Source organism: Aspergillus vadensis (assembly GCF_003184925.1).
Source record: "Aspergillus vadensis CBS 113365 unplaced genomic scaffold BO88scaffold_2, whole genome shotgun sequence".
In the NCBI taxonomy this organism is placed as follows: domain Eukaryota; kingdom Fungi; phylum Ascomycota; class Eurotiomycetes; order Eurotiales; family Aspergillaceae; genus Aspergillus; species Aspergillus vadensis.
Genome location: NW_020292040.1, coordinates 1,997,318 through 2,015,191, shown reverse-complemented (window position 1 = coordinate 2,015,191; position 17,874 = coordinate 1,997,318). Strand labels below are relative to the sequence as shown.

At 50.6% G+C, this 17,874-nt stretch overlaps 4 protein-coding genes across 4 annotated transcripts; 3 read left to right on the top strand and 1 right to left on the bottom strand.

Moving 5' to 3' along the window:
• Window positions 1–160: 160 nt before the first annotated feature.
• BO88DRAFT_432225 (pentatricopeptide repeat protein) lies at window positions 161–3,100 on the bottom strand. The gene has a single exon (XM_025709348.1). The coding sequence runs from the start codon at window positions 2,889–2,891 to the stop codon at window positions 363–365; it is 2,529 nt and encodes an 842-aa protein (XP_025567675.1). The 5' UTR covers window positions 2,892–3,100; the 3' UTR covers window positions 161–362.
• A 143-nt stretch (window positions 3,101–3,243) lies between these two features.
• Window positions 3,244–4,684, top strand: rsm25 (mitochondrial 37S ribosomal protein mS23). Its single transcript, XM_025703775.1, has 2 exons — window positions 3,244–3,869; window positions 3,962–4,684. Exons 1-2 carry the CDS (start codon window positions 3,439–3,441, stop codon window positions 4,317–4,319), a joined length of 789 nt encoding a protein of 262 aa, XP_025567674.1. The 5' UTR covers window positions 3,244–3,438; the 3' UTR covers window positions 4,320–4,684.
• An 806-nt stretch (window positions 4,685–5,490) lies between these two features.
• On the top strand, window positions 5,491–8,639 carry BO88DRAFT_331191 (putative cell morphogenesis protein Sog2; the record flags this gene model as incomplete). The annotated part of the gene is made up of 4 exons (XM_025702663.1): window positions 5,491–5,924; window positions 5,986–6,097; window positions 6,160–6,509; window positions 6,563–8,639. 4 exons carry the CDS (start codon window positions 5,491–5,493, stop codon window positions 8,637–8,639), a joined length of 2,973 nt encoding a protein of 990 aa, XP_025567673.1.
• A 6,564-nt stretch (window positions 8,640–15,203) lies between these two features.
• BO88DRAFT_331201 (TCP11 family protein) lies at window positions 15,204–17,126 on the top strand (the record flags this gene model as incomplete). The annotated part of the gene is made up of 2 exons (XM_025702665.1): window positions 15,204–16,139; window positions 16,206–17,126. 2 exons carry the CDS (start codon window positions 15,204–15,206, stop codon window positions 17,124–17,126), a joined length of 1,857 nt encoding a protein of 618 aa, XP_025567672.1.
• Window positions 17,127–17,874: the final 748 nt, after the last annotated feature.

Sequence of the window (17,874 nt, the reverse complement as noted above, 5' to 3'; positions counted from 1 at the left end):
GGGGAAGGCACGATACGCGATACCACGTGATATCGATAGAGATCCTAATCAGGAAGGCAGATGGGATTATGATTTAGTGAACAGAGTATCTCGCCATTGCCAATAGCACTATATACTACAGCTTGATCGGTAAGTTTATAATGAATTTCTAGACCCAATTCTTGAATCCATTATTGATGATATCATTTGAGAAAAAAAACTAATAACACACAAGCTTGTTCGCTGTACAGGATAACAAGCGACAGCCTTTAGCTGTTGCCGTTGAAAAACCGCTATCAGGCTCCAACCTGAGGGTATATACTACTATAACAGGTCTATAATGTACATGCATCACCGTCCCACATCTAACCCTCCATCACTGGCTAATACTGCCTTTGGAGTCGGTTCATCTGCCTCTCTAGTTCTTCCTTGGCAGCCAGGACGTCCAGCGCCTTGCGCTTCTCCGGCTGCCAGATTCGTATAATCTGCAGCCAGACCTTCATAAGCTCCTCTGGCCCGCAGCATGCACCGAACGCGCGGAGAATAATGATGATCATTCGACGGCCAAGAAAGACGCCATTCTCTATCCGGCGTTCGATTTCTTCCGAATCTTGCGGCTCATTTTGCAGCTCATTTTGCAGGTCCTGAGCTTGCTGTCGAAACAATTCGTCAACATCAATATCTTCTTCGAGAGCAGTCATGCTTTCATTGGCATGGGAGACACATTTGCGCTCGTCGAACTGGCCCATCACCTTCTGTTCCTCGTTCTGGGCCTCACCCCACTCCTTGGCAGCGGTGCCAGCAAAAGGCAATGGAGTGTACAATCCGCTTGGCTTTCGCGAAATGGTTGGCCAGCCTATCTCCATGGCAGCGGGGGCCTTCAACACCGGGATCTCTGTGATCTGCTTTCCACTTTGGCTGCGGTACATTTCGATGAGTCTCGTCCTCGACTCGTAGAGAGCACGCAGATAGGTTTTCCAAGCTACACGTAGCCGTTCGGCGGTCCAGCCCTTCTTGTTTCGCCCGTTGCGAGCGAATCCGTCAAAAAGCAGGAGGTATATCATACCACGCGGCGGAACCACAAACACTTTCTCCATGTCTGCAAGGACAGACATGAAACCATGAATGTCAGCGGTTTTGTAAGCGTGCAATGAAAGAAATATGTGGAATGTTCGAGTGTCAGGGATTGCGTGAAGTGATTGCTGAAGCGCACGATGGTGTTCAGGCATGATCTCTTTCAGTGAGGTGGATTCTTGCAGGACTCGACCCAGCTTCTTCACTCTGCTCCGATAGAGATTCATCTCCGATGTGAGATGCGGTGTTTTTGAATGCTTCGACTCGATGCTTAGTTCCCCTGTCTCCTGAGACTTTGCTTGGGCCTCAAGCATCTCCGTATATATCTGCTTCGCTGAGTCCACATCTCCGGCACGAATAAATGACGCCATTAGGCAATTCATTACAACCGTGTCAACAATCTCACCACTTGATACAAATTCATTGAATGTCTCTTGGATGCCAGCAACATCCTCTTGCATACCACAATAGTAGAGCTTGGAGACCTTTCCGAAGCGCCGGAACTCAATGTTACGCTTCTTCATTTCCTCCAATAGTCGTTCCGCGACGGTAAACTGATTCGCTTTGATGGCAATATCGAAGAGAATGGTGAACACGACGTCATCAGATTTAACACGCGCCAGATATTCCATCTGTTTCCATAGTCCAATGGCCCTCACCACATCTTGCTTGCGTACTTTCCCAGACGCTCGTCCTGCAAGGTGTATAGCGGAACTCCAGAGCGAGCGGGATATGGGAAGCTTCGCAGCGACCATGTCTTCTATCAACGCAAGGTAGCGACGAGCATCCACCCAACGACGATCTGGAGGATCGGCGAACCGACGTAGGAGTGCTCCTCTGGAGCGTTTGGACAGGTAAGCAACCCCGGGGGAGGGAAGATCTCGGTAGAGTCGAAACACGTAATGGTTTGAAATCCTCTCATTCCACATAGCATCCAAGAATACCTCAACCGTTTTGTATTCCAAAGCGTCCCGCGATTTGTCTACCGTCGGAAATACCTCGTTTGAGGGCGGTCCCTTCTGTGTCTCGTTCGCAACAAGATCAACTGCCTGTTTCCAATTGAGTGAACTACCAAAGGCAGCTCGATATAACTGTGAGGTCGATGTGTATGCTTTCCTGCTTGGACTCGTTCTTTTGTGATGGCGATATTTCTCCGACTTGCTCGACAAATCCGGTAAACGGCCAACCTTGTCATCATCAGGGGCTTTGTCGTTCGCAGTTGAATTATCTTCGCTAGTTGATCCTGTGTCTGCCGTTGGTAGCTCGCTGTTCAACTTCTCCAGATCCATCTCTCGTAATCCTCCATGTGACTGTAATGTTGATTTTGTACCCGCGCCAAGGTAGCGATCTTCAAATGAAGATTTCGCTGACGGGCTGTTCGCATAGCAGTTCCCTTCACCATCCTCATCCTCTATTCTCAACGCAACACCAGAATTAATCATCCGTTGTGCACTTGAACGATGCAGACTCCCTGTCGATGTGCCTAGACAGTCCAGGCGATGTTTCGACGACAATTGCCTGCGATGTGTCAACCCCCGATCCTGCCATCGAGCGACGTTGTTCCCTGGATTCTTCATGGAAATCGTAGAGATCCCCCTAGCGCGAGGGGTGTGCTCATGGCAGTAGCCTGCCATGACCAGGGAGCTGACAAAAAGGTCTGCTAACGACGCCGCGGTAGGGCGGGCACGTCTGGAACTGAGTCGTCTGAAGGAGGCATTGTAGGAGAACGGTTCGGAGTTTGACATCGAAGTGTGACGGGAGGGGAGACTCGTATCCAACCGCTGCGAGGGGAGAAGTCGCAGGTCGGTCGAGTTCTGGTACCTATTGGGAGGAGGCATGAGATGGCAGACATCGTGGCATTGGATCAGCCCTGCATGTCCCGAGGAAATCTCGAGCAGCTTGAAGAGAAATGGCCCGAGAGCTCTTCAAGCGTGAGAGGAAGTAGTCGAAAAAGAATATGGGGACAAGGACGAAGGACGTCCCAAAGGGCACAGAGGGAGGGGAGAAGTAGGAGGGCGTAAGAAGCAGTAGATAGACAGCGAGGTTGAGCTCTGGGTCAAATTATTATTATGGGCTTTGGCGTTCGCTCTGGCTTTGCACCGGGCGGAGCCGGCGACGGGCCAATCGGAGGCGCGCATTGCCAATCCTCTTTTTTGCACCTGCGCAGGTATCTGGAACACCAAACTCCCGGACCTTCCCTGCCCATGATCTTGTCTCCCGAACACCTGGGTCCAGGCCAGTCGTCGTCCATATCTTTAAGCTTGGTCCATTGATCGTCCCGCCGGTCACTCGCTTCATCCCTCCGTCGGGTTTGTTGCTCTCCGGACTTGTCCTTTCCTGTCCGCTGATTCTGCACGGCCTTCTGGCTGCCGCGTCCGACTAACGATGGGCAAATATAACCTCACGGCCCTCCGGGTTCGCCAAACCGCTGTGGCACAGAAAGCCGCCGGCAAACTTCCTCAAACCCCCAAATGGCTTGATATAATGCACGATGTCCCCCCTACTGAGGTTCTGGTGCGTAACCGACCTCAACAACACCAATTGGTTCGCCAGCGCCTGAAGACCGTCCCTGGCGCATCGAGGCCGCAGGCCGTCTTCGAAGTCCAGGAGAAACGCATCAAGCCGAAGAAGGCAAGCCGCATGTTTCAGCCTGTCGAAATCAAGTACGAGGAGGATCAACTGCGCAAGGAATTTTTCCGCGACCATCCCTGGGAGCTTGCCCGACCCCGAGTGCTTGTTGAGAAATCCGGCAAGGACTTTGAGAGATATAACTGGAGCCGGCTCCAGCAGCGAGGAAAGCACCTGGACGGTGAGAGGTACGTTTAGGGTGTCTTTAATGTGTGGGCGGGAGGATCTCGCCGATGATTTAAATATTTGATGCTAACTCTTTTGTTTTCCGGTGAAATAGCGTTGTTCAGCGACAGCTTTGGCTCCTCAATAATGTCCCCGATATGACCAAGAGCGCCGCTTACGATATTGCACGCCGTGAATTCTACCGCCTCCGTCTACAGGAAGACATTGAACGACGTGTTGCTGCCGAGGAAGCCGAAGCTACTGGTGCTGTGTTCGGACCGACACGTCTACAGATCGGTATGGACCTCGAGAACAAGGAATATGAGCGCTGGAAGGAGTGGGCCAAGTTGCAGGCCCAGCTTTCGGACCAGAGAATGGCTGCGTTCCTCGGAGCCCCGGAAGTCCAAGCTGCTGAGGAGCCAGAGACGAGCCTGGATGATGATGCCACGGAGAAGGTTGCGGCAGCAGCCTGAAGTCGGGAGTTGCTACTTTTTGAGGGTTTTAGTATTGTCAACCCCGGATGAGGGCGGGTTTTGCCAGACTCTTTAATGGCTTATGTACACTACTGGACTGTCGATATGTTTTTCCTTCTTCTTGAGTCGCTCTGTTTTATTTTCTATGCTTTTTCTATATCCTTTCCTGCTGTGAATAAGAATTTTGGGTCACGTATGAATTGTCGTTTTCAGCTGTGTTGGTCAGGTCAAGTGGACAAGGGGTTGCACGGATGGGTAGCTAGCAGTAGAGCCAACATATCAACTATACATATGTAGCAAAAGAGTGATTTAGAACCACGAAACCCCGCTGTGAGGCAATGAATCATCTGGAACATGAAAGTCGGAAGACAGTTCGTGAGCCGTCGAACCTCAAACAATAGTGGTGTTTCAAGTGTGTCTGCCGGGTGTCCCCTGAGCCAATCATTGGGGCGGACTTATCGCGCCCGAACCCCCAGAAAGTTATCGACCAGGCGTTTCTCCGATTCATCTCGACCCTCTTGTCAGTCGGCTTGCTCGACCTGCAAGAGACTGCGGGCCATCTTATCCATTGGCATCTGCTTGCATCTCATCGACAGAGAGTGTTCTCACGAATCCGAGATTCAGTTTTGCTGCATGCTCGGATAATCTGCCGGACAGTGGTTCTCGTCTGACAGCTGCATCTCTTCGCGTTTCACTGATCAACTTAACGCCGGCTTGCTCTGAACCCCGACCGCATCCTTTGGCACCAAAGTCGACTGCCAGTGTGATCAAACCCTTCAATACAACCTGTCAAATTGATAGCTCAACCCGTGATCGCTCAGAGTTTCATCCAACGATCCCTCCCTACCTCCGTATTCTCATTAGAACCCGAGCGGGCCTTCGTACGTTTGAAGCCCAACCGAAGCTCTCTGGGCCAGCCTCGCGCCACATTCGAACCGGGGTCTCAACACCATACGCCTTTCGCTTTTGTACAGAATTTACGTATCCTTTGTTTGGGTTTTACGGTTACGTCGCTATTGCAGCGCCTGATGATCATGCTTCGTTCCGGTCTCAATGCACGTCTTGGAGACTCTCTGACCATCTGATCAATTGTCCGATATTCGCGTACATTGGAAAGACGACAAGTGTCAGACATAGCCGCTAGAACAGCTCCTTTCTCATATCTTCAACCATGATTTCTACAATGGTCCGCCCGGAGGACGCCATTAGGATGCCTCGTTCATACCGAACCGACGTGGATGAGGAGGATATTAGCAGGCGAACTCCGGAACAGAACACCCTCTCTTCTTCGTCCTCCTCTTCTAACAACGAAGTGGCGGCAAAAAGCGAGGACGAGGTTGCATTGGTGAACGGGTCCGCTGGTGATGGTCGCAGCAGTAGCCTGGGAAAACATCAGACGGGCCCCCGTCTTTTGTCACCTGACGAAACTATTGAACTGGCGCGCCGAGCAGTGGAAAATGGTATTCAAGAGACTAAACGCTCCCTAGCAGGTAGTGAGGCAGTCAGCGATGTGGTGAAGCCAAAATTGACCATCGACTTGGGCCATTCCAACATTGTCCGTATACCCGAAGCGGTAGTGGACATCATCAAGGATGAAGTTGAACGGTGTGTGATACTGGATATCAGAACCTACGGTCAAATTTGGAGAGAAGCTAACGTCATGCAGCCTCTCGCTATCGAATAATCACCTTTTCCATATACCCTACCGATTCGCGGAATGTTCCCATCTCCGATATCTCAATATTCGTGCGAATAGTTTTCGAGAATTTCCCAAGGGGGTAAGTGTCATGTTGCTTGCCTGACCTACAGGGTGATTTTGCGATTCTAACTGAGAGTTCAGGTATACAAATTGCCGCTTCTTGAGATCCTAGATATCAGCCGCAACAAGATCGGCCACCTCCCGGAGGAGATCAAGAAATTGTCCTCACTCCGGGTTCTATCGGTAATGCAGAACCGCCTTGATGATTTGCCTCTGGGAATCTCCGACATGAACAAACTTCAAATTCTCAAAGTAGCTGGGAACCCCTTGCGGGGCCCCCTGCGACGGCTACTCGAGACGTCTGAGACAGAGTTCGCCCCCTCGACAATGACGGACAATGAGAAGGAGGTCGCGGTTACTGCCGAGCTGAAGCGATTCTTGAAAACCAAGCAGCCTGTTACGACTCTGGAAGTGGAGAGGAACGAGCTCAGGTATGGACATAACCTGTCATCTGAAAGTAACCGACTGACACTGCTACTTCCAGCGAGGGCATGTTGGACACCCCCAAACCCGTCAAGCGCGGAGTGAGCAGTCGGTTTCCGGTGATCCCCAGCACCGGTGATCTTTCTTCCGACCCAAAGTCACCGTCCTTGTCTCGACCTCCGCCCATACCTCTCAAATCACACTATCGCATTGCTTCGGGACAGTCGGTCTTCCAGGGCGGGTTTCTCCCACGTTCCGGCGCAAGGCCCATCGCGGGAGTCAATGAACGAAACCGGAGCAACAGTGAAGGTATCATCCAGGCCTCTCTGGCCGCGCGTAACAAGCGGATGGGAGTCATTCGGAAGAATACCGACTTAGGGACGTTGGACGAGACCCGACCGTATCGGAACAGTCATTTACGGGGTTTGAGTTATGGCTCTATTCTTCGCACCCGGCCCATTGCAGCCGTGTGCAACAGTAACTCCTCAAGCCCCAGTAGCCCGAGGGAACGCAGGCGCTTAAAGGATGGTTTTGTCAACCGAATGTCGAGTCTGCCAGAACATAAGGGCGAAAGGGAAACCGCGGAACCTATCATCGAGTGTGCGAAAGGTATTCTTTTTGCACTCTTCCAAGTGCAGTCGAATGTTTCGTCTCTGATCAATGTGATCAAACGCGATGATGCTCGGCGCAACAGTCTCGAGATCGTCTTCTACAACGCTTCTACCCACGTTGAACGGTTAAATGAAGCCATAGAAAATGCGGAGCACCATTCTGACGACGTGGATGGGGTGCGCTCGTCGAATGAGGCTGTCAAAAGGGAATGCGAAACATGCATAATTGCGTACACTCATGTCGGAACGCAACTGCGCAATAGCATCGACAAGATAGTTGCCAATGGTGACCCACGCTACTTGCGTTCCTTGATGCTCATGATCTTTGGCAGCGTGGTTGAACTACGCAATGCCTGTGCGAGCCTGGGTATCCCACTCCAAACCCGCAAGCCCCCCTCTGTCACGAAGCCATCTATACCTGAAATCAAAGAATCGGCTAGCTCGGACCGCTTCCTTGGACCCACAGTCACTCCAACCAGGGGGAGAGAGAATTCTTTGTCGACGCGTCGGTTGCGAAGTGACACCACAATCCAGCACCCTCAGATCACTACGACCGGTCCTTTCCAGGCTGCTCAAAACTACCAGTCCGCTGTCAGTTCACCTGGGTTTGCTCCGACTCCGTTTAGCTATGGGACACGAAGTCGGTCAAGTAGCAGATCTAATCATATCAACACATCCGTACCGTCGTCACTCGCGACCCCTCGTTCAGGCGAGTCATTCCCTCCAATGCCCAGTGCAGTTGTACCTCGAATCAATCCTTTGACAGGCTTAGATGAGATCGAGGAGGAGCGGATTTTTGAAAAGATTTTCTATCAACTCACTTCTGCCTACACCGCTGCCCTACAAGCCTTGCCTTTGGCGCGCCGTCAGCTAGTGCGATGCCATGAGGTAGCGGAGCAGGAACATGAATCGGAAGGCATATTAATGCTATGGAACAATCTCATTCGGCGGTGCCGGGTATGCTTAGAAGTATCCGAGGCCCTGGGTCTTCGTCTCTCCAACATGAAGGTAAAAGAGCCCGGCGGCGGGATGCGGAACCAGCGCGAGTTCTGGCAACTCTGCAAGGCGTTCATGCAGTCCTTTGTCGATCTAGTTACCGACATGAGGGAGGTTCGAAGTATGCAGCTTCTTCCGGGTGATATTATTGTCATACTTCGTCCAGTCCAGAGAGCAAGCAGAGAAGCAGGTCGGTTGATCGATGCCTCCCCGTGGTCTTACCTTGCCGATATGGCCCCAGCCAACGCGTCAGCAACCATATACGGGCCTCCGCTACAATCCCAACATTCACAGCACCAGAATACCGCATCCAATGCAAGCAGCTTTCATCTGAACTCCGGCGTATCCCCGCAGTCCGTTCATCTGCCGGCAACTCCGCTAAGTGCTGCCCTTGGACCAGCCGCGCAGGCAACCGTGCCTTCTACCCCCGCAAGTGCGTACAGTGACAAATTCTTCGAAGGGGATGTGTTTCAGAGAGCTGACTCGTTGCTCTCGATGCCCAATCAGGCGCCATTTTTCAGTCGTCGGTGAGACGTTAGCATTTGCAGTTGTACGGAGGAGGCAGTGTTTCATTGATTGGAGTCTGTGCTACGGTGATTGGAGTTCTGTCGCATATCTCTGTGCTTGCTCTTATTGCTGCGAGGGGTAGCTGCTCTCTATATCTTACCCATGATCTTTGCAGGTACAAAGTTTGATCATCAAGACCAGAAAGAGAGCCTGGTTGCGTCTGTTTCAGTATGTATACCTGGATTGTATCGTGCGCAGTCGTGACTCGAGTCGAGAACCCTCAGCTATACACACCCACCCCGTCTTGATCCACACTGTTGATATTCGTTTAGTTCAGCCTTGTTTGCCTGTTTGTTCCATTAGTCGTTTGTTTATTTGTTCATCACTCCCTGTCCGCATTCATCTTACACTCGGAAGTATCAGGGAGTCGGGGATAAAAGGGACATCTACTATCACATATCTGGTCTTTTTTTTTATCTTTTTGCGAAAGGGAAAAATGGCGTATGGGTTTTTAATTCCCAGGGACAGAAACCTTGCATAGCGTGTCATCTTTCTAGCTTCCTTTTTTACCCCCAATTTCTTCTTTTTGATGGATAATGACTAGAGCGAAATGAAATAAGAATATCTTGTGATTTGTTTGCCTGGATTGGCAGGTCGTAGTCTGCTGATTGTGGATCGGATTAGCCGATATCTGCAAAGCGATATGGTACGTGCTGTATCTGTAGACTAACTAGAGATAAGTAGTATTGTAAAGTTATATGTGCTTCCAGCAAAGCAAAGAACGAAAGAAGCACGCAGGTAACGGATCTATATCCCCTAGGCTGTCAATTACCAAACAAGAAGTCTCGTGCATATACGAATGAAGTATCCATGCTTAGTAGATGAGTGACAGTGGGCAGGTAAGCAAACAAGCAATCAAGCAATCAAGCAAACATCATACTACTACTCATCTTCTACTTCATGGCTAGTAAATACTATCTACTATCTAGGTATCCTGCATCTCCCACAAACAATACTAGTTATTACTCGCATATGCCGTCGCCTATGTACTCACCTGCACAATGACAGCATTTTCACATACTCACACACAGAGAAGGAAATACAACACACAGACATATCTATTGTGAACACAATGAAGTACTAATTTCCATGTGTCAGGTATGTGTATTCCACTGAGACATCTATACACCCCCTTCATCTCATGATACATACCATCTCTAGTAGTGATTTCTATAATAGAGATGCACTAATGCGGGGGATGAACAGGACTGCAGAATCTGCACGGACGATGTATTTGGAATAGATTGGAATGGAGGGGAGGGGAGGGGATTGAGATTGCGACGGCCATCCGGGGATGGAAGAGGGGTGGGATCAATCCAATCCAATGTGGCCGTGCGAGCAAGCAAGCGAGCGAGCGAGAGCGTTATTGATGCTGATACAGTTCGATTACCAATGCTGTATCTGCATAACCCAGGGGGTGCTTGGACTTGGTAGAGGTCCGTGGTACAGGCAGTTGATGCATTCGGTACTTGTTTTTTTGTTTGTTTGTTTGCTGCTGCTGAAGAAGAAGAGGAGGAGGAGAGTGTAGGCAGGGGGGTGTAGGAGGTCTGTTGATTCCCTGTTATGTGGGGTGTAGGTTGTACAAGATCTGACTGAGGAGGGTAGATAGATGAATATGAAGGAGGATGAAATGCTTGGCTGGGGGGTAATGTTTGGTTGGGATCTGTGTCCGAGGTGAGGAGGGAAGAAGGGGGATGTAGAGAGGGAGGGAGAGGTGTACTATGATGTCTTTGTCTGTGGCTTGATTTGGCTTGGCTGGGACGATGGGATCCCGCTGGGTGGCGCTCTTGGGATTTAGATAGGCTTTGGTTAGCTTTCTGTGGCATCTTGGATCTTCTAGAATGGTATTTGTTGTAGGGATGTGGTAGATAGTAATCAATCAATGGTGAGAAAAGGCTGTAGGTGATATGGGTAGGAAGATGGAGATTCGGCAATAGTTGCACAGCCTTTTCGCGCTTGACATGGAGAAGGTTGGTTCACTCAACTGAGAGATGTAATGTCCAGTCAATATCCGTCCAGCATTATTCAAATTGGCCGTTCTGGTCATACTAATTAATAAAAGGTTAGGAATTATGTCAATTCCTGCGGCATGAATTACGAAACATGAAGTGGGTAATGATCCTGCAGTGATTGGAAGGGAGGGTTGAGCAAGACTACCAATCCATTGGCATACACGCTCTAAGAATTGTACGTCTTTCTGCTCGTATACTGCCCGGATATTGTTTCCAGCCAGCCTTGGATGGAAGATACTAATCTTCCCTGTCAACCATGGTACGTTGTAGCAGTGGGGATAACCGTAGGACGCTAGTCGCGAAAGAGGTGACAAGCACTGACAGGCACTCCGTCAATGCCTAGACTAGTTACTTTCTGTATACATGCTGGGATGATTGATTGAAGCAGAAGCAGAAGCAAAGCATCCTGCAAACCCCTCGAAGCTGCATAGGGCACGGGGCACAGGGCTAGGGCCGATGGTGCTGTCACGGGATCGAACATTGTCTCCAAACAAGAAATCTTCTTTCTATCATCCATGTCACCATCGAGTCCTGGGGCCCATCGCATTGCTTCCACCAAGCGGCATCTCATTTGCATTCGTTCTCACTCTCGTCGGTTTCGCGGCTGCCTATCGTCGGATTGGAAGCATCACTTTTTCGGATCATCAGCTCAGATGATGCAGCAAGCGTCGCGACTACGGGCCGAACAACCCCACTGAAAAGTCGGTGTCGTTGGAATAGAAAGGAAGCCAGCCAGAAAGCAGTAAAAAGCCATAGGCGTCATCCTTCCCCTGTCACCATTCACCACCACCACTCATTCCATCCCGCCTTGTCAATGATAATTCCCAGGCGGACGGAGAGAAGCGGCATCGCCTCCCCGCCCCGCTTCAACAAGAGCAGAGTAGAAAACAAATTTACTAGAAACGGAGCCAATGAGGGTGCAGAGCCGGACATACTTCTCAGATTGTCGCCTGCAGGTTGGCATGAAGAAATGGGTCTGAACCATCACCGCTCTTTATACCGGCTTGCTTGCAAACGGGCTTGGCTTTCCAATTGCCGCCTCTCCGACCAGGTCCGGAATAATGAGGCGAGTTTGCGTTGGAGGGTCAAATCCATCGTGATCGGTGCACTACTAAAGTGAGGCGCCAAGCGCACGCAAGACCGCCGGCAGTCAAGCCCCTTTATTCGTGCGCGGTCTTGGATAATGATCCAGCCACATTGTCTGCTCCCCCTCCGTTTTGGTCGACTGCTTCCCTGGGTGTATCCACCCCCCTGGCACGTCTTTTAAGATTCTGCCCTTCAGCAGACTCCGAGCTTAAATAATAATCTTACGATGTCGATCGATAGTGTCCTCCCACTTACAAAGTACTTACGGAGCGGTCGGAGTCAATAGTCCATTCCTCATCCCGCGCGTGAGCCCACTTGCAGGGGGGGGGGAAGCCCGGCCAGATTCTGATATTGAGGTTAAGACTGGGGAGGTGTGGTCCAGGGCTGTCGCTGACTCGGGTTGGTCTACCGATGCCACCACGCGTGTATGAGATCCACTCCGACCGAGACTCTTAAGTGGGCTTTTCTATCTATCAATCTGCTAGGGGCGGGTGGATCGTTTACATCCCCCATGTCCCACCCCAAGGAAGGAAAAGTCGAAAACAATGGGAGGTAAGAAACTATGATCACGGCTCTTGGTTTAACCACTTCCCCTCTAGCACCACCCCCTGTTGCCCCTACAACGGAAGACGGCAATGGTGAAGGAATAGGGGTCTGTAGCGCAATCTTTCCGTCGGCGGTCACCGAAAGGAAGACTCAATCGCAGTTTGTCGGTGGACCAAAACGGAATTCAGTCGGAAACTATCATTGTCAATCCCACACACGATAGAACGAAGTAGGTGATGAGTCCTACGACCGGGCTTTAAGGTTTCGATGGAGCATTTTTCAGTGTTTCGATCGCAAACAGACCAACGGAAGAATCTTCTTCGGAGAGGCAACATCACTGTACAGTAGGGGCGCTGGAGGCGCGCAGACCACAGGAACAATTAATTTGTACCTGACAGGGTACAGGCGACTAGAGTGTACCATTCACAACACGAGGTCAATCCGGATGGCATGACGGGGATGGCCTTGACTAGCAATGGTCGGTGTCGCATAGAGCCGTTGGCGGACTGTTTCCCGCTTTGGGAGAAAGGCCACTAAAGAGTAATCAGAACGGAGGAAGGAATTGGAATGATCTGATCGGAGCGGACATGGATGTCCTGACAGAGTTATATCCCGATCTTCTTCAGTATGTCGACGATGACGAAGACAGTCCATCGCAAGGATAGCTTCGGGAGTACTTCTGGATGCATCAAGGGCTGGAATGCCCGGATGCCCCCTGCTTTGCCCTGGTTTCTACTACTCCCAGGACAAAAGGTAAAATGGGAAGCAAAAAGGAGAAAAAAGGCAAAAAGAAGAAAAGGGAAAAAAAAGAAAGTAAGAATTAAAAATAAAGAGAAGAAAAAGCAATACACCCTTAACAAGAAGCCGGATCAAGATGGATCCGTGGCCCAAATTGATCTGAACACCGGGGACGGCAGGCTGCATCGTCCCTCTGGCTGTCTGCACATTATTCAAGTGGGAATACACCGAATGCCCTCTGGGTACAGAGGTGCATGTATACTCCGTGCTTGTGTCCGGCCCCTTCTGCACACTGACCTAAATTATTTCGTTTCTTTTTCGACGATCTCCCACCTTCCTCCTGGCCGAATATATCCTATCCTGACCAGAGGGATTGGTGGCGCCTGTCGCTGAACGCATGATTGGGATTTTGGGGGGGACGGCCTCCCTATCACATCGGCGCCGATGGTAAGGGACAGTCAGGACCGGATTCACTCCCACAATGGCCGGGTACCAGCATTGGCACCGGCACACGCCCGGATTTTGAGATCGTACACGATACCGGGGGGGTTTCCTGTTGTTGCTGAGGAATGCTGCTGGGGGCGGAGGGGAAGGGAGGGGGAAAAGAGTAAAAAATATTGGCAAAAAGCCAGCAGGGATTGTTGGTGGTGAGATTTGAGTTTCGTTCTGCGCCCTCGCGCGGCCGTTAAGGAATGAACGAACGGATCAGGATCAGAAGCAGGCTCACGGCGCAGCAGTGATCCTATCCCATCCCCATCTGATCCTCATCTGATCCCATCCTTTTTTACCCACTCGCCTGCCAGAACGAACCCAGTTAAGAAAAGGGAAATCCCCCCCCTCCAAGCATCCCACGTCATCCACTATGTGACTAGGGATCGCTGGACCGACTCACTGAACGTTTCCAAAATTCCCTTTCCCTCGGTGCCCGTTCCCAGGTGCGAAACAGCGCCCCGGAAAGTTCGTAGCTGCTGCAAGCGTCTAGATTAGATCAGCCTCACTTTTCGCAGCGCTCCTGCAAAAGGCAGTGGGTGCCTCTGACTAGTCAGTCGCATGCTGGCTGTCTTCTAACCTTTCTCTTTCTCTCTTTCTCTCGCGCGCACTCTCTGTCTTTTTTCCCCTTCTCTGTCCCTATCTACTGCGATGCTACTGCGCCGCACTCCTTCTCTTTCCTTTTAGCTCTCCGTCCGGTGGCTCGTGTGTCCAACCTACTGCGGGCTTGTAAACCCTCCTTCCTTGAAATTTGATTGCGTGCAGGGCCATCCTTCTCCTCAGGCTCTGAACACTGTTACTACTAAGTACTCCCTACTTAGTAGTATAGGAGTATACTGAACCTGCATGCCTATATCCCCTCGTCGTCATTGGCTATATCAATACAACTGATATCCCGGTCTCTTTGTCAACCTGGTTAGACACGATTTGTCAGAGCAACGTTGTCTACTGCTTCTCTTGTCGCCATTGAACTTCACTCTGCCAACTACCTTTGCTTGCTACGGTGATCTCCTTTCTTGTTGTTGTCGCGTAGCCATTGGACCTTGTTCCCTTCATATATCTTTGCTGCCTGCGACGGTCCTCGACCCAGTTTCATCTGGTGCCCGGCCGGTTTCTTCGAGCTTTTTGACTTGGCAAGGAGACGCAGATAAGAGAAAAAAAGTGAGGGGAAAAAAAATAAAGAAGAAAAGAAAAAGGAAAGGAGGAAACTGAAATTCCGATTCGCAAAACAAGGAAATTGGCCCCAATCCCGAAAGGTTCACCTAGGGTCTTATTACTATCGAAACACTATTTTGACAAGCCCGGCATCCACGATTGCCCGTTTTATGATCGGCATTGGCGATCGACGTCGTTGACTAACCTCGGGTGCGTACTATTTCTCCCTCCCTCACCTGGGTTCCTGTCGACCGCAGGCAAGGACTGTTCGCAGGGTCGCTGCGAAGGGATCCCAATCCGAACCCGCCGTCGAGTATAGGGCTTCCGGTGCCTTGCGTCCTATCGCCCAGGAAATGCCCGTGACCCCCACGTTCTAATCGCTGTCTCCAGATTTCCGCTATTCATTCTTCCGAGTCTACCCCAGACCATCTCTCTTCCTGGACTGGTGCAGTTTCTCCTACCTCGTCTGCTCCGAACCCTTTCTGGGCGTTGGCAAGATCGGATGGAGATGGACTTTCAAAAGACGAAGGAGGCCCGGCGAGATACGCCGGGCAAGAAGGAAGAAAATTCCGAATGCCCCCTGGAAGCATATGGAGGCAGCGGTCATGCGAAGGACTCGCCCAAGAATGATTCTCTGGACCACCATCGCGATGCGAAGAGCTCCCCAGACTCCGCGAATATGCACCAGCGACGCCAGCCGGGTAAATATACCTACCGTGACGGTGTAGCCCCATCATTTCCGTCGCCTATCCAGATGGCAACACGGGTCCTGGCGCCTTCTGCACGAGCAATGCATATTCCCCCAGCCCTGCCACTCAGCTTGGAACAACATCAACGGCTACTAGCTGCTAAAAGGTATCCGCCAGTGACCAAGAGCACGCTTAGTGAACTGGACCTGCCTTGTATCATGAGCAACATTAACCTCCGAATGGATGCCAACTTCGACCGTGATCTTCACTTCAAACCTGACCTGCAGGGAGAAAAGGGCGAACGGAAACGAAAGGAGGCCCACGACTACTGGGAGGCTATGGCTGATGAGATCGCTATATACGCATTTGGTGCCGTACAGGAGACGAACAGGACAGACAATGTTGGAATCTCAGATAATCTATCGCGGACCTTTGAACCGCGGCTACCCGCCATGTTCGAAACTTTGCAAGACGTTCTGAAAACGCTCGTCCCTGAGCGGGACCATCCGGCTGTGGTACAAAATCTCGAGGTAACACTCCTGATGCAACAAATCCAGAAGGGCGTACTTGATATGGTGGGCGTGGCAAGCTGGCTGGCGGCCTTGCTCAAGACACACTGCGCTCCTATGCGCGATGAATGGGCGGATAAGATGGTCAAGCAGATACGGTCAGGGTCGGAGTCGCAAAACTCGCACCAAATCGTCGAAGGACTCAAAACCCTGTTCGCAATTCTGGAAGCGATGAAACTGGTAAGGATTGAGCATGCTGGGCTTGGTGGCCACGCATATTGGATGCAATTGCTAATGTGTCTCTAGGATGTTGCCAATCACCAAATCCGTGCTTTCCGCGTATTGCTCATCGAAGACACCGTTCCGTTCCTACAGGAGTATTTCCGAGGTAAGATCGAGAGGGACAATTTCTGTGTGGAAACCTCGCGACAGTGGTATCTGGACCTCCGCGATCGAGAGTTGTGCCGCATGTCGAAACCTACACAGATGGATGGGTTCTGGCCCATCTCTCTGTTGTTTGGTGGCATCACCGACTTTCTTCTGCAGTACCGGCGACCAGACAAGTTTCCTGAAACGTTCGTTTTCGACTCGGACCGGCTGCGGCAGCTGCGGTCTTGTCTCCAAAAGCTGATCAACCTCGATATCTGCTGGTTCATCTTCGAGTCGTACATCAACGCACAGAAACGGTATCTTTCGGCGCCCGCGCAAACATACGCTACTTTCCGCACCCGTATCGGATCGCTGATGGAAGAGAACGAAGACTATCCTCGAGGGGATCCTCGGTGGCTGAAAACCGTACGGAGCATCGCGCTCGAGATCGCACGATTTGCATGCGCCGCGTGCTTTCAAGACGGGTCGGTCTCGGACGATGTCATTGTGCAAATCGAAATGGCACTGGAATGCCACCTCTCGAGCCCATCCAACTTGTTCCAGTATTTCCAGAGCTCTCTTCGCGAGAAGCTGCTAGCAGCGACATTCACGACGGCGAAGAAGTACATGAGCATGTCACCCCTGGCGATCTGCGAATCGCAGCGCAACTACCCGCCCTCGTCACTAACACAGCAGCACTATGACATCGAGCGAATCGCCATGCGCCTTGCACACATGGGCGTGCTACACTGGAACGTCTGGGCGCCGATTCTATACATGCGCGAGAGTGTGTCACCGATTGACGTGGCTAACAACACGAGAACGGTCACTGACGTGGCGCGCTCGTCCACTCTGTAATTCATCGCCTTATTTGCGTTTTGGTTATTGAGAGTTCTCTTCTTCTGATGTACTCTTTGATATGGGACTACTATGCGGAGTTTTGATCTTGGATTATTGATTGCAGTTCAGCGAGTTTGATGCATGGTTCTTTTGATTGGTTTGGCGTCCACATGGGGAAAGGCATATATACTACTTCATACTGTTTAATGGGCCTGGTGTTGGTTTCGGGCATTCGAAGGAAAACGGAGGATAGATGTGTGCGATATGCAAAGAATGGTGGGACGCTTTTGGCAACTTGACAATTTATGGTTACTCGAGATGTATTACTCTTAAATAAAATGTAGAGTTCGATGATATGCTGGTATTTTGTGCGCGGTATAATCTATTATGTAATCTATCATTCATAAACCACCTGCACATCAAACACAAGTTAACTACGGAGTAGATCATGGATATAGATTTAACGTCAACATCCACTTCGTTTCATTCTTTGATATCCATTGATCTATCCTCACAACCTTTAATCTACAACAAACGCATAAAAACAAATATTCTCGGGCCAGTCTTGTATTACACTCTAATATATATATATATATACATACCACGCTATCAAATATACAACCATCACCATCCCACGCCAAAACCACCAACAGAACAAGCAGCCAACCAACTCAATTAGGACTACTACTAGCTCAGTACCAAAAGCGAAACCAAGCCCCAGCCAAACAACCATCAAACCCCGAAAAAGATATACAAAAAAGAAATA

Coding starts and splice junctions, on each gene's coding strand:
- BO88DRAFT_432225 (XM_025709348.1), bottom strand. CDS start 2,891: ATGCCTCCTCCCAATAGGTACCAGAACTCGACCGACCTGCGACTTCTC.
- rsm25 (XM_025703775.1), top strand. CDS start 3,439: ATGGGCAAATATAACCTCACGGCCCTCCGGGTTCGCCAAACCGCTGTG. Junction 3,870..3,961: donor AAGCACCTGGACGGTGAGAG/GTACGTTTAGGG, acceptor CCGGTGAAATAG/CGTTGTTCAGCGACAGCTTT.